Source organism: Sardina pilchardus, chromosome 22 (genome assembly GCF_963854185.1).
Source record: "Sardina pilchardus chromosome 22, fSarPil1.1, whole genome shotgun sequence".
NCBI classification, from domain to species: Eukaryota; Metazoa; Chordata; class Actinopteri; order Clupeiformes; family Clupeidae; genus Sardina; species Sardina pilchardus.
This window is the reverse complement of record NC_085015.1, coordinates 9,673,493-9,687,813: the sequence shown is the minus strand read 5'-3', so window position 1 is coordinate 9,687,813 and position 14,321 is coordinate 9,673,493. Positions and strand designations below refer to the sequence as shown.

The 14,321-nt window shown below is 40.9% G+C and overlaps 2 protein-coding genes across 2 annotated transcripts in view; one reads left to right on the top strand and one right to left on the bottom strand.

Moving 5' to 3' along the window:
- The first annotated feature begins 1,722 nt into the window (after positions 1-1,722).
- sar1aa (secretion associated, Ras related GTPase 1Aa) lies at positions 1,723-9,391 on the top strand. Its single transcript, XM_062526537.1, has 7 exons — positions 1,723-1,796; positions 2,375-2,446; positions 3,708-3,827; positions 4,046-4,111; positions 5,820-5,923; positions 6,101-6,232; positions 7,206-9,391. The coding sequence occupies exons 2-7, from the start codon at positions 2,389-2,391 to the stop codon at positions 7,320-7,322; spliced, it is 597 nt and encodes a 198-aa protein (XP_062382521.1). The 5' UTR covers positions 1,723-1,796; positions 2,375-2,388; the 3' UTR covers positions 7,323-9,391.
- Positions 9,392-11,815: 2,424 nt separating this feature from the next.
- LOC134070451 (testican-2-like) overlaps positions 11,816-14,321 on the bottom strand; it is a 39,832-nt gene continuing 37,326 nt past the window's right edge. The window contains exon 10 of the mRNA XM_062526821.1: positions 11,816-14,321. This exon is cut by the window's right edge and continues 570 nt beyond it. The gene's annotated coding sequence lies outside the window, so the exon portion shown is untranslated.

The window sequence follows — 14,321 nt, the reverse complement described above, 5'->3', positions numbered from 1 at the left end:
ACCCACAAAGGCGAATTCGGTATAAACATCTATATATTTTCTGAAAGTAGACCTTCTAAAGATTCCATTACACCCCCCTTTTATATATGCACAACTTATTGTTTTCACAGCCACACAATTTGAAGTTCAACAGCTGTGTGTCAATGGCAGGCCTATTATGTGACCCGGTACACCTTTGGTATGGCCTGGTACCCACAAAGGCGAATTCGGTATAAACAACTATATATTTTATGAAAGTAGACCTTCTAAGGATTCCATTTCACCCCCCTTTTACATATGCACAACTTATTGTTTTCACAGCCACACAATTTGAAGTTCAACAGCTGTGTGTCAATGGCAGGCCTATTATGTGACTCGGTACACCTTTGGTATGGCCTGGTACCCACAAAGGCGAATTCGGTATAAACAACTATATATTTTATGAAAGTAGACCTTCTAAGGATTCCATTTCACCCCCCTTTTATATATGCACAACTTATTGTTTTCACAGCCACACAAATTGAAGTTCAACAGCTGTGTGTCAATGGCAGGCCTATTATGTGACTCGGTACACCTTTGGTATGGCCTGGTACCCACAAAGGCGAATTCGGTATAAACAACTATATATTTTCTGAAAGTAGACCTTCTAAGGATTCCATTTCACCCCCCTTTCATATATGCACAACTTATTGTTTTCACAGCCACACAAATTGAAGTTCAACAGCTGTGTGTCAAAGTAACGCTTAGTATGTGACTCGGTACACCTTTGGTATGGCCTGGTATCCACAAAGGCGAATTCGGTATAAACATCTATATATTTTCTGAAAGTAGACCTTCTAAGGATTCCATTTCACTCCCTTTTACATATGCACAACTTATTGTTTTCACAGCCACACAATTTGAAGTTCAACAGCTGTGTGTCAAAGTAACGCTTAGTATGTGACTCGGTACACGCTTAGTATGGTCTGGTACCCACAAAGGCGAATTCGGTATAAACATCTATATATTTTCTGAAAGTAGACCTTCTAAGGATTCCATTTCACCCCCCTTTTACCTATGCACAACTTATTGTTTTCACAGCCACACAATTTGAAGTTCAACATCTGTGTGTCAAAGTAACGCTTAGTATGTGACTCGGTACACGCTTAGTATGGTCTGGTACCCACAAAGGCGAATTCGGTATAAACATCTATATATTTTCTGAAAGTAGACCTTCTAAAGATTCCATTACAACCCCCTTTTATATATGCACAACTTATTGTTTTCACAGCCACACAATTTGAAGTTCAACAGTGTGTGTCAATGGCAGGCCATTATGTGACTCACTACACACTTAGTTTGGCCTGGTACCCACAAAGGCAGAATTGGTAGCCTATAGATATCTGCAATATTATAGTGCATGTTATAAACCCACCTTTTAAATAAGCACAACGTTATAGTTTTATCAGCTTCACAGTTTTAATTTAACACTAGGCAATAAGGTAGATAAGGCACATTCAAAAATAGCCTACATTCTAAGTAACATTCTAAGGTGTATTTTCGATTTAAATGTCTTATTTAATTATTTTCTAACTTTACCTTCCTTTGGTAACGCAATACAGTTTTAAATTAATAATTTTCGTCCTCATGAATTGAAAAAGCAATGAATATGTTCTGACTTTTATTTTGAAAGATTAGCGAATGGCGGCCATATTGGATTTTTCTTTACTGTCGCTAGTTTCACACTACTCAGTAGCATACGATCGTAGCTAACAGGTTACATGACCAAGACAGTTCGACTGAATTATTTGTGTCGAGGATTTTGTGGAGTGGAAAAGGTTAGTTATCGTATCCAGTAGCTGTTTAGACGGCATCCCTCTTTTGCCTTGTGTGTGACGTTGAGTGAGGGATGTATTTGAAATAAGGTCAATGTTTGAAAAGGCAACCTATGCTAGCTATGTAACGTTAGCTCGTTCGCTAACAGTGCCAAAATACATGATCGCTAAGATGACAGCTAACGTTAACTTGCGGGACGTGATAAGCTATGCTTTTCTGAGGATTTATGGACCATAATCCAAGCTCTCTCTTCTCTATGAATGCCTTGATAGTTTTCTTCCACGTACCTCACTTGAGAAAGTGCTTTTGGAAATCTGATATACGAGTTAACATCAACCGATTCCAAGAAAACCCTTGGAGGAGACAAGGGTCTCCTTCTGCACGGAACCGTGCTAGCCATTCAGCTAACTTGCCTGGATGCAAAGCTTGGATATGAGGCTAACCCTACTTAAGGTGTTAGCCGCCGCTGACATGAGATAGCTAGGATACCTTACGAGGTTATTCGAAGTCAGAGCTGTTATGTAGACATTGCGTTACATCAGTTTTGGTTAATGAAAACAATCGCAATGATGTCTTGCAGGTGTTTCCAGCGACATGTCATTTATATTTGACTGGATCTACAAGGGATTTAGCGGTGTACTCCAGTTTTTAGGTGAGTAAAGGCAGATACCATGTTACAGTAGTTGTAACGGTAGTATCTCTGTGCATCACGGCATATCAGCAGTAGCTATTCTAGAAACCTTTTGATGGGGTGGATGGCTGCCCTGGACTGGGCCACAAACTCACAGAGGGGTGGCACATACACATAACATGTGAAAAGTACAAAACATATTATCGCATTTGATTCAGTACTAAAATTATGCGTGATTGACAGCCACATTGTTTATTTTGTGTAAAGAAGAATTGAAAATAAGCTATTTAACATGATGAAGTAACAAACTTTAGTTTTTGTAGAACATCTGAAGCATTTAACTTGTAGGTGCAAAGCAACAATTGCTTGTCAACACCCTTGTACAGTAACTTCTGGCATTGACTGCTGCAATGCAACCCCGACAGGCATCCCAAACAAACTCATCCCATCGCTTCCAACTAATCCAAAACTCTGCAGCATGTACTGTATTGTCACCCACACAAAGTCCTCCCAGCATGTTAACACCTCACCTGCTAGAGCTACGCTGGCTCTGTCTCTCAACAGATCAACTTTAAATCCCTGTTGATGACATTCAAAGCCCTCCATAACCTTTGTCCTCCATATATCACAGAACTCCTACAGACTTAAACACCCCCCCATTCACTATGATCATCTAAAGCTGGATTATTGACAATACCAAATATCAGGCTCACCACAATGGGAGCAAAAGCCGTCTCCTGTGCTGGACCCAAACTGTGGAACTCACTCCCCCTCACACATCTACAGTTTTGACTCCATCTCACAAATCAAAACTGCGCTTATAACCCACCTTTTAAAGCTAGTTTATGGACTATATAATGTGGCTTTTACTGCCCCTATATTTTTTACATTTGTGTGCTTTCAAACCGTGGTGCTTTGAAAGGAGCTGTGGAACAAATGAACACACGTTTAAGCATCCTGCTATTCTGTGCATAGGATCCTGCTATACTGTGCATAGCCCTCTGTCAGCGCTTATATGTTGCACTTTCTTGCCTCTCTGGAACAGACCGGCCACCTTGAAGGTGGCGCTTCATGTTGTGGTGGTGTTTGATATTAGACTATATTCCTTTCAAACAGCGACAGCGTCGATGCAAATCAGACACACAGGCTCTGTGTGTCTGATCCCCCTTTATATCCCTGCTTGTCGGCTACATGAAAAATGCATGTTTAGCTTGAGAATCGACCCAACTTTGTGTACTGTCTAGACTGAGTGTCTACTGTATTCAATTCAATCAATTCGTAGGCTTATATAAGAAGTCTGGGAAGCTGGTGTTCTTGGGCTTGGACAACGCTGGGAAGACGACATTGTTGCACATGCTTAAGGATGACCGGCTTGGACAGCATGTGCCAACATTACATCCAAGTAAGAAAGATTTCTGATCCTACTTTATGTATGAGGTTCACTATTTAATCCTATTAGACTCATGTGTTTTGATAGATGCACAGCTCTAGATTGCATATTGCATATTGATTGTTCATTTTGAAGCCTTTCCCCTAAACACATGTATGTGTTTACACACCGCACAGTTTGTGTAGATATTAAGTTCAAATGGTGTGTGTGTGTGTGTGTTTCCCTTGTAGCTTCAGAAGAGTTGACAATTGCAGGAATGACATTCACCACATTTGATCTCGGTGGTCATGTGCAAGGTAAGATGAACCGCCTTGTTTTACAGTCCTAGACTAACGAGTACAATTCCAACATCTATCTTACCTAAAATACACAGTCAGTAATTGTGTTATTACATATACACTAGTGCAGTGCCCGTGCAAACAATGTTTTCCAAGAAACGTGTTGCCCAATGACGTTGATGCAGGTAGATCATGTTAGATTGGTGATGAGAATCAGGCCCGTGCTGTTAGAGCTTTTTACTCTTTGCAAGGTAATAAAAAAGTGAAGGGGAAAGGCGTTTGAGTTGCAGCTAATGGCTATTAGACACATTACATACCCGTGCGTTTTTGCTGTTGTTGGGAAATGATAGCCTAAAGCTAACCGCATGCATGGCCCGTCTATGCCATGGCCATGCCAGTGCTATGAAGCGCAAGGCAACCGCGGTTGTTGATGAGTAGCCTATGCAACGTTACGTGACTTTAACAGCCTGCTTACCAACATGGGTGCATGTGTGTCGGACTCAGCATGTTTATCCAACATGAACAATCTTGAAACGGTCCGTTGTTTACGTGAGACATCGTAATTTCCATGAACACGGAGTTTGTCAGCGAAATGGGCTTTTTTGTTTCTATGCTGGAGTAAGTGAGGGGGAGTGGCTAGTGCAGAGAGCGGTAGAATTGTGGGATTGCGGCAGAGTTGTATTTTGTTTAATTTAACGATATCTTTGTCATTTTTTGTTCGAACATGACCAAACTTTGCACTGCACTCACGCATGTCATTAGCAATACATGTGTCAAATTTTAGGTCAGTTGGGTGAGTGGTTTGAGAGTTATGCATGGAACACACAGACAGACAGACAGAGTGACACACAGACAGACGTTCCTTGCATTAATAGATAGATGGATCATTGTCCCGGAGCAACTTTGAGTTAAGTGCCTTGCTCAACGCTGGGAATTGAAACCACCCCCCAACCTGTGAAAAGAGATTGCAGAGTTAACCATTCCTGTGCTTGGCAGTGTACCCATTATACTATATATTTGCCAGTTACCACCCCAAGGGAAGGTGGTCTTTGGGGTGCAGCTTTGTTAGTTGGAGATTCTGCTGATTGCTGATAGATGAGTCAGACTAGAATGTTGTGGTTCCAAAAACATTGTTTTACTCCAGAGCCATTTTTACTTTGTCCAGATTTACTTTGTACAAAGGCTCCTTTAGAACAGAATTGGAGATGAAAGGTCTCTGTGTGTACCGAAGACAAGTACTGAAGACAAGTTCAAGTTGGGCACCATAAAGCACCTAAAGACAAGCAAATGTTATAGTGCCATAGAAATATATTAAATGGAATTGAACTAAGTTTCAGATGCAGGCCCCCAATTTCAACGTAATCCTACAGTATGTGCAACGTCATGCCATATTGCTCAATTAGTTAGTTTTCTCAATGCCCATCGTTGCACTTTATCTGTCATGGATATAGGGGCCATAAGAACACCATTCTTTTGATAATGTTTTTCTTTGATCTATATTTTTTGGGTAGACAGAACAGACCTCTTGAATTGAATTATCCAACCTTAGTAAGCAATGCGTGGGAGCAGACTTCAAGTGGCTTTGATATGCACTGTTGTTCTGCACTCCACTATACTGGAATAGGGACACTTATCAGGATGCTCTTCAGATATAAGTTCATTTGACCTTTTACATTCTTCATCTGTGAACTCTTTAGTCCTGAACCAGTAGTCTTTTCTTCTTCAGCAAGAAGAGTGTGGAAAAACTATCTTCCTGCTGTTAATGGAGTGGTCTTTCTTGTGGACTGTGCGGACCATGAACGCTTGGCTGAGTCTAAAGTTGAACTTGACGTAAGTGCTGAAGAGCTGTAAAATTGTAATAATAATAAAAAAAAGATATATTTAAAAAAAAATGTTTAATGAGCTCAAAGCTATTCTCCATGAACTTGCTAGAAGTCAGAATCAGTATTTTTAGAAGAGAAATTCGTATTGAGGCTTAAATTTGTCTACCCCCCCCCCCCCCCCAAGGCTCTGCTGACGGACGAGACCATCTCGAACGTGCCCATCCTGATTCTGGGAAACAAGATTGACCGCCCTGAAGCCGTCAGTGAAGCTGGCCTCAGAGGGGCCTTCGCTCTCGATGGCCAAACCACGGGAAAGGTAGGATTGCTTTTTTGTCATTATTTATTTAATGGCTTTCATGTAGCACATAATGTCAGGACTTCAGTACAGCCACACCATTTAGTGGAATGGTGTCCTAAGGGGGGTTGACATGGAAACAGAGCTACATCTGTGACCATATTTGAGTTGTGTAAATGGTCGGGGTTTGAGTCACCTTCTATGGTATTTTAGTGTTCCTGAGTTGTGTAAGTGTTCCTGTTTTGCTGACGAGTTGGCTCATTTGTTGTTGAAAATGGCTAATGACATTTAGCTAGAGACTTCCTGAGGAGAAACAGCACTCAGAAAATTCTCCATAGAAATGCATAGGGCGAGTTTGCAACATCAATAGATAGATAGATATACTTTATTCATGCCCAAGGGGAAATTACAGTGTTTCAGCAGCAATACAAACACAACATGGCAACATTTTTCTATGGTCTCCACGGTAAACTTCACGACACTTTGAACTGTGGGTAATTCCATTAGGTGAAGTCTGCACTGATGCAGACTCACAGAAAGCGTTTGGTAAGATAGATAGATAGATAGATAGATAGATACTTTACTGATCCCCAAGGGGAAATTCAAGTTTTTTTTTTTTTTTTTTTTGGTAATTGTGTACTCAAACCCTCAAGCCCTTTAAAGTTCGACATTGGGACAGCCCTAAGCCCTTACGAATTTCGCGAGAACGCGCACCAAAGTCTGTGAGTCTCTGAGTCCGGACATTGGGATCGGGCCATTTGGCCCCTGAGTGGAGGGAACAACGTGTTCTTAAGTCTACATTTCTTGAGGGTTAAATAAGAATTAAAAAAATATTTAATGACAATATAGCTCAACATGGACTGATTCAAGAGCCACTTGGGGTGCACTCATCATCGAAAAATGTCAAATCAGCTAATAGCAAAGAAACAACATTTTAATGTGTTGTCAGTGCTGTGCAGTATGTGTATAACATGCCTTTTCATCTCTTCCTCAGGGAACGGTCTCTCTGAAAGAGCTGAATGTGCGCCCCCTGGAGGTCTTTATGTGCAGTGTGTTGAAGAAACAGGGCTACGGCGAGGGCTTTCGGTGGCTCTCCCAATACATTGACTGAGGGCTGGATAAACGCCACCTGATTTCCCCTTCTGTACGTTTTTTTTTTCCCTGTGCACTCTTTTCACAGAGGGGAAATAGGTAAGGAGGATGACACCAAAATGGCGTCCCCTATCCTATTTGTTTTGATGGTGACCAAGAAACGATAGTGGTTTGTGCCCCAGTCTTAACCTGCTCTGGCTCACAACAGTTGCCTACCATAGCAGTTCTCCTCTTTCATGTTCTAGTTGTAATTCCTGACAAAGTTTTTTTTGTATTTTGTTTTTGACCAACCAAAAGTGTTAACGTGACTGGTTCCCCAACACCGTTTACAAGTTTTATGGCCTAAAGAAATGGCAAGCAGTAAATCGAAAAGTATTTTAATCTACCTAAAGGTGGAGTGTGTCTAACTTGATTTAAATATTACTAAAGGTGAATGTATGAGGACCTGTGCAGTATTTTTCAGATGGTAAATATGGCGGACCAAGTAGACCTCGGTCCAGTTCATTATAAAAGTGATTGATGTGGTTGGGATTGTAAAAGCTGAAGTGTTAATGGCTGTGAATGGACACTACACAGTGGTTATTGTGGTACCGCGACCATAGGTGGCGCTGTAGTTACAAAAGAAGCACTTTAAGAAAGTTGTTTTAAACTCTGCCCAAGGCCAGTCCAGGTGATATTTACAGAAACCCTTTTTTGAAGTCACGATTTGTTGTCGAAAATGTTTTAATGTCTAGACTAGAGTCAGACGTCACGATGCCTGCTAGTGCTGATAATTCCGTCGTTCTTTGGGTCAGTTGAAAGCCAGGGCACCATTCCTATTCTGTGGACCAGATGAGAATTGACCGTTCTCCGGAGTGGATTGAAATTATTTGGCTCATGGATGAAGCTAACATTTCGTTATAGGCCTTAGGCAGATGATTCAGTCTTTGACAGGATGACCTTGGAAGATGGCCACTTTTACTTTTCCGTACTAGGTACCGTTCAGTGTAGTCGGTAGCGTTGCCAGTACACAGTCCAGTCAGGTGAGGATGTAACATCTGCACCATAACAATAACTTAGAATTCTTACGTCCAACATCTTCCTATGTGGCTTCAATGATGATATGCTTGTGACCAGAGTTCTGAAACATGTTGATAGCTTTTCCACTTAACTGCATATGTCCAACAGCAAGCTTGAAGCCATGGAGTCTCTGCTGGTAAGAGACTGACCTGTACTTCAAAGTGATGTGCTTCCTGTTGCATCATCATTCAAATGCTCAAAACATTTTGTTTGAACTTTTGACCTGAAAACGTTACCTGGATAATGTCAAAATGCTCCCAAACTCCCAATTGATTTTTGCCTTTTCAAGACGTCAAACTGGCAGTGAAATTGCAGTGCTGCGTCTGCACTACACATTTAGAATATTCCAGCCCGGGCGAAGATTATTTTCTTGTGACATTTGGTTTTCAGAGACACTTGAAGACAAGTTATTTACTCAAAAAAGTCAACTTAACACTCCAGGGCTCTGGTCAAAGCACCCTCACATTTACGCTAACAGTGATTTGTCTTTCAGAAGTCATCGCCGTTCTGCACTGCTGTACGGTCAGCTGTTTTGAGTGTTCTTTTTTTGGTTGTTGTCGTCTGTATGTATGTATGAAATCTATTTAGGAGTGAAGGTTGGTTTTGAAATGTGAGGGGGGAAAAAAGGTTTACCTAGTGTATATGTCTTGTAGATATTGTTCATATTGTCTGATATATGAATTCCGTATATATAGTTAAGGGTTAAGCTTGAAGTGCTGCAGGAACTTTTTGATTATCTGCTGTTATTGATGGAGATTGTTTGTGCCGCAGATTTGAGGGTTTGCCTGCAGTGCGGAGTAACTTTGGCGGTTTGTTCGTCAGTGGTCCTTCAGTTATTTATTGACACCATTGTAAATATTGTATTATGGGATATGAGTTTGTTTTTGAATTTGTTTGCTTTTTTGTTTTGTTTTGTTTTATTTATTTATTTATTTATTTATTTATGATATTTTACGGTTCATGTCATTGAACTGGTAGCAGATATCCATTAAAGCAGATTGTGATAAATATCATAAAACTATTTTAAACATCAAATCGTTGTTGTCTGTTTCTTTACTAATATAGTACTGTGGGCATAAAAAGTACATCTTGAGTTATTATTCATGTTGTCAATAAGGCATTGAAGATATGACTAAACAAATTCTAAACATACTGTAGCACACATTCATTAGACTTGCTCATTGCTTGTGGCAAATGGCATCTATCTGTAATAATCAACTACAGCCATTTCAAAGGCACAAGGAAGAACAAGATTAGCATGTTGCTATTTAATGATATTATATCGTCTTTTAAATAGAATTCATGATTGGACACTTTATCATGTGTTATGACTATCCTTATGACACTACTCACAGTATACAAAGTGTTTCTGCTGTTTATATGAAATGATAATAGGACACCTTTCTTGAATTTCCCCATGGGGATCAATAAAGTATCTCTCTTATAGACCGCTGGCATACAGGCCTACCCTGTCTGCCCCCTCTACTTGCGTTTTCTGAGTGAAGTCCTTCTGTGCCAGCCTGAAGTGTAAATAGGTTTGAGGAGAAGGTGAATGAGGAGAACTCTTAGAGATGGAAACCCCTGGACTCGCTCCAGTTAAACCATATTGTCTGTGCTCCCACGGCCTCCATACCTTATTCTGCTCTGCCTCGTCCTCATTTACACTTCCGGGGGTGCCATCGCTCCTCGGGCCTTGATCCTCACTGCTCTACATAAAGAATGATGGGGCAGCAACAATGGGATAGTCTACCCAGTGTTAGTTATAGATTAGTGGGAACGCCCCTCGAGGATCGAGGAGAGGTGTTGAGAGGCACCCCAGGCAGGCCTCATAGTTCAGAACCTTCCTCGCCCAGTTCTCTTTGTAACGTGTCTGTGGGGGAATTCAGACAAGACTCAGTCAAGATCCCACAGACAAGCTACAAACATGCTGAGAGAGAGAGAGAGATGAGGAGAGACACAGCCGGGTCTTTGATGTTTATCTCAAAAATGATTAACTTGTGAAAATGTCATGTCATATCACTTCATCGGAACACTTCTGGACTCAATTTGAAAGTGTTTGTCCAGACAGCCTGTGAGAGATTGAAACTATCTGACAAAAGTGCTGTCATCTCCCTCTGAAACATGAAGTAGGTGTCCTCAGCATACCTCCATATCTCCCTTTCCATGGCTGCAACATTAACATGCTGCCTGGCACAATATGAACACCGTAACACAAACAAACATTCATTCTTTTTGTGCAGATGTATACACACAAACTATCTTCCAATTTTGACTCACAGAGATAAGGGAGGGGGGTGCCTTAAATGTAGTAAACCTCAAGTGGGGTGATTGAATTAAGATCTAATCTTGCTATGAAATTGCATTACATGGCAATGTCAGTGTCACCAATGTTGCACAAGAGGCAACATTCACACAGAGGTTACGACATTAAATTATTATAGTTGTGTTGTTTTGAATAACTATTGAGTGATTGTCCAATTATGTCTAATTCTGCAGTGAAGCTGTTATATTCTCTTTCACCACTGGGAGGCACTCTAAGAGCAACAAACTCCCCCCTCACTGACAGAGTTGCAGAAATGTCAGAGCAGTTTAAATATGTGTTCGCAGGCCCTAATGCACTTGCAAATTGCGGCGTGATGGGGATAAATTTTTCAGCAGTTCGGTGTTCCTCCGGAGAACGGCATGGTATGTCATCCGGAGTTGTAACAAATGTGGGAGGAGAGCTTTAAGGAGAGCTGTTATTAATAGCGAATCTCTGGGGCAGATTTAATCATGTGCTCCTGAGGCAAAGGCTGTGTGGATCTCTGCGGGTAGTTCAGCTGAGCACATCTCAAAATCAGAAGAACAAGAAAGTAGTCTGGGAAAGGAAGGTGGTAAAAATGGGGGGGGGGGGGGGGGGGATACCTCAAGAAGATGATTTTGAATGGGCTCTGACAAGGGAGTCTCCATGGGTCTGTGAACCTTCAATGGCAAATATCTGTGTATCCTTGGATTGCTTGGATTCTCGAGTGGAGAGGAGACAAAAATCCCTTGAAGGTGATGGTACAATATGTAGTTTCTATGGTGAAAAGGGATTTCTGCTGGGCAAAGAAGGCAGTGTATTTTACAGTTTCCTGCATACACGTCATTAATTTAGATTGGCAGCATAAGGTGCTTTTCACTCATCACTTTTATATGGCCAATCAAGGGTATAAATGTAGCCTACCAAAATGGCCTGGCACAATATAATATCCACAAATGTACAGAAATATTATTTGTAACTGTATTTTCAGCATTGATTTAAATCTAGAAGAACATAAGTTTTTGATAATACAAACTACCTTTATGAGGGTTTTCCATTTTGCATAGCCCACTGCATTAGGTAACTGCATTGAATGATTAGTTGGTGACATGTCTGGTGTTCCTACGGTAAACGCTGTGTGCCTTAGAGAAGCATCCAAGACAGAACACGGGTTGTCAATGGTTCCAGAACTAATTTATTATCAAATATCAAATACAGTGAAAATATTACATGTTTCAGTCATGAGCTGAAAGAAGAAACATTAAATACAGAGCATTTCATTTTCACATTCTTTGTGTAATTCATATGATGAGGTGGATATAGGTCTAGATAGACTGTACTGTAAAACCAAGAAAACTAAACACTTTTACCCAAACCTATAGTCTCATGTACATGATTGAGGTTGGCCTTCGAATCTGTTTGCTAAGTGGGCTTGTTCATTTAAATTAACATGACATTTGTTGAGGTACAGGCCTGGTATAGCACCTCACTGTGGCACAGTAAGTACAGGTATCTATGATTCCGATTCAGGAACGGACCTGACAGAAGGGAATCTCCTGTTGCAAGTGAGCTCAATCTTCCACTGAAATTGAAATGTTTAATTGCAAAAGTTAGAGGGGGTTCGGGGGCGTCACCCCCGAGAAAATGTATTAAGGGCCGATGTGCATGGACATCTGTGGTTTTACAGCACAGTTAACTGTGACAAGCTTCAATGGACAGTGCTTCAGCATTACATTTCTTGGTAAATTTCCCCCAATAAGAGAGCAAAAAGAAGAGAAAAAAAAACCCAAAACCTTCTGAGCTTCGATGGCTTCACTGAAGGTCTATTTTCGATTCCTCGGACACTCTGAAGCCCTGGGTGCTCCGTGGCTGAAATGACTGAGCCCATTTTAAATGTGTGCAGGATTTCACCATCGACACTTCCTTATCTCTCCCTACCAGCACCTCTGGGGGACTAAAGCATGACTGAAACGTTGCTCTGAAGAATCGCTGACTGAGTGGGATGCAAAACGCAGTGCTTGCCAACCCAATTGATTCTAATACATAGTCTCTCTCTCTTTTTTTTTAAAACATTAGTTCTGACCAGAAGAAATACTCGGCATTGATATAGTGGATTTTTCTACTTCTGGAAGGATAGAGATCTCAGTTTCTTTACAAAATTAACCAGACACATATGACTATGCATACATATTTATATATAGCATTTCCCCCGGAACGATTTATTCCTACTTAAAACTATCAGTAATATACAGTATATCTCGTTGTATTTGTCCACACGTTGCGTTTTTAAAAATGCCAAATTCTGTAGAAACGGATCACATATCAATTCATTTCTAAACCTCCACCTCCTTCGTTTTGACTGTCCATCTGAATTTGGCAGCGGGTGGGACATGACATGTGTATGTGTGTGTGTGTGTGTGTGTGTGTGTGTGTGTGTGTGTGTGTGTGTGTGTAAGAACTCTGAGGCTTCTGCCCAGATAACAGACGATGGTGGACACGACTCTGGACACGACTGAGACCCTGCCTTGGCCAGGAGCCCCATCGTCTCTTATCTGGGTGTCTTATCGGGAATAAAGTGCTCAGCCTGTAGAAATACATTCTTGTTCACCAACATGCAATTACTAAAAACAACCAAATATCTACGCCTACCTATGTATCTCGCCAATGATGTATCTCGAGAATGAACAAATGACGACAACTTTTTTTCTTTTTTTTTGAAAAAAAAAAAGAAAACCAAAATTCCAACAGCGAGTTTTCAAGTACCGTACACAGTTCATGAGACAACAGAAAGGAAATACACAGGTAACACGCTAAAAAAACTGAAACAAAGTGTGGCACATTCATCATTAATGAGAACTCCTGGGGCAGTTCCTTAAAGGGAGATGATAATATGACTCTTTTTTACAAATTTTACTTTTTCTTGAAGGGGGATGATAACAGCATATATATATATATACTTCTACTAAATATTTTCAAATCACACGTAAACCAGCTCATAAGTGGCTTAGAAACGTAATCTCGTCAATAGTCACCAATAACAAAGAAACCAAAAACAAGATAAAACGTCTGAATCTATTCGCTTCAGTGGTCAGTGCTATGTGCGCTCATGATTGTATGAAAGACAGAGCTGTAATTTGCAAGATTACAGATGATGTCTCTTTGAACATCTGAGCAGCCACATCAGGGGACGAGTCTAAGACATCTATCAGAGCGTGTGTTCTCAGCACATTTAGCCAATCTCCATCTATCTGCAGTGCTGAATCGCACCCCAAAGCAAGAGTTATTTTGGTAGCAGTTAGCTTCATGCATCATTGCTATGGGATTTGGGCTTGTCAGTTTCATTTTTCTTCTTTTTTTTTTTTCTTTCTGTCTCTAGCCCTCCCCCACCCCCCTCTCCCTCTTCCCAAAGTTAGAAGAAAAAAAAGAAAAGCATCAAAGCTGTAAGAGTGAGGCCAATCCGATTCCGGTTTGTGTTCACACTTAGACGTACCACTGTGATGCCATACAGGAGGTTGTTTTCTTTATTGCATTGCCAATGTCACGTTTTAGTCATTGCTGAATGGCATTACACCCGACCCTAACTCCTGCCATCCCTCCCAGGGGCCGATGGGGTTATTGTGCTGTATTTACATGAGTCATGAAGTCAGTCGCTAGACTGAAACGTGGTGCATGTTCGTT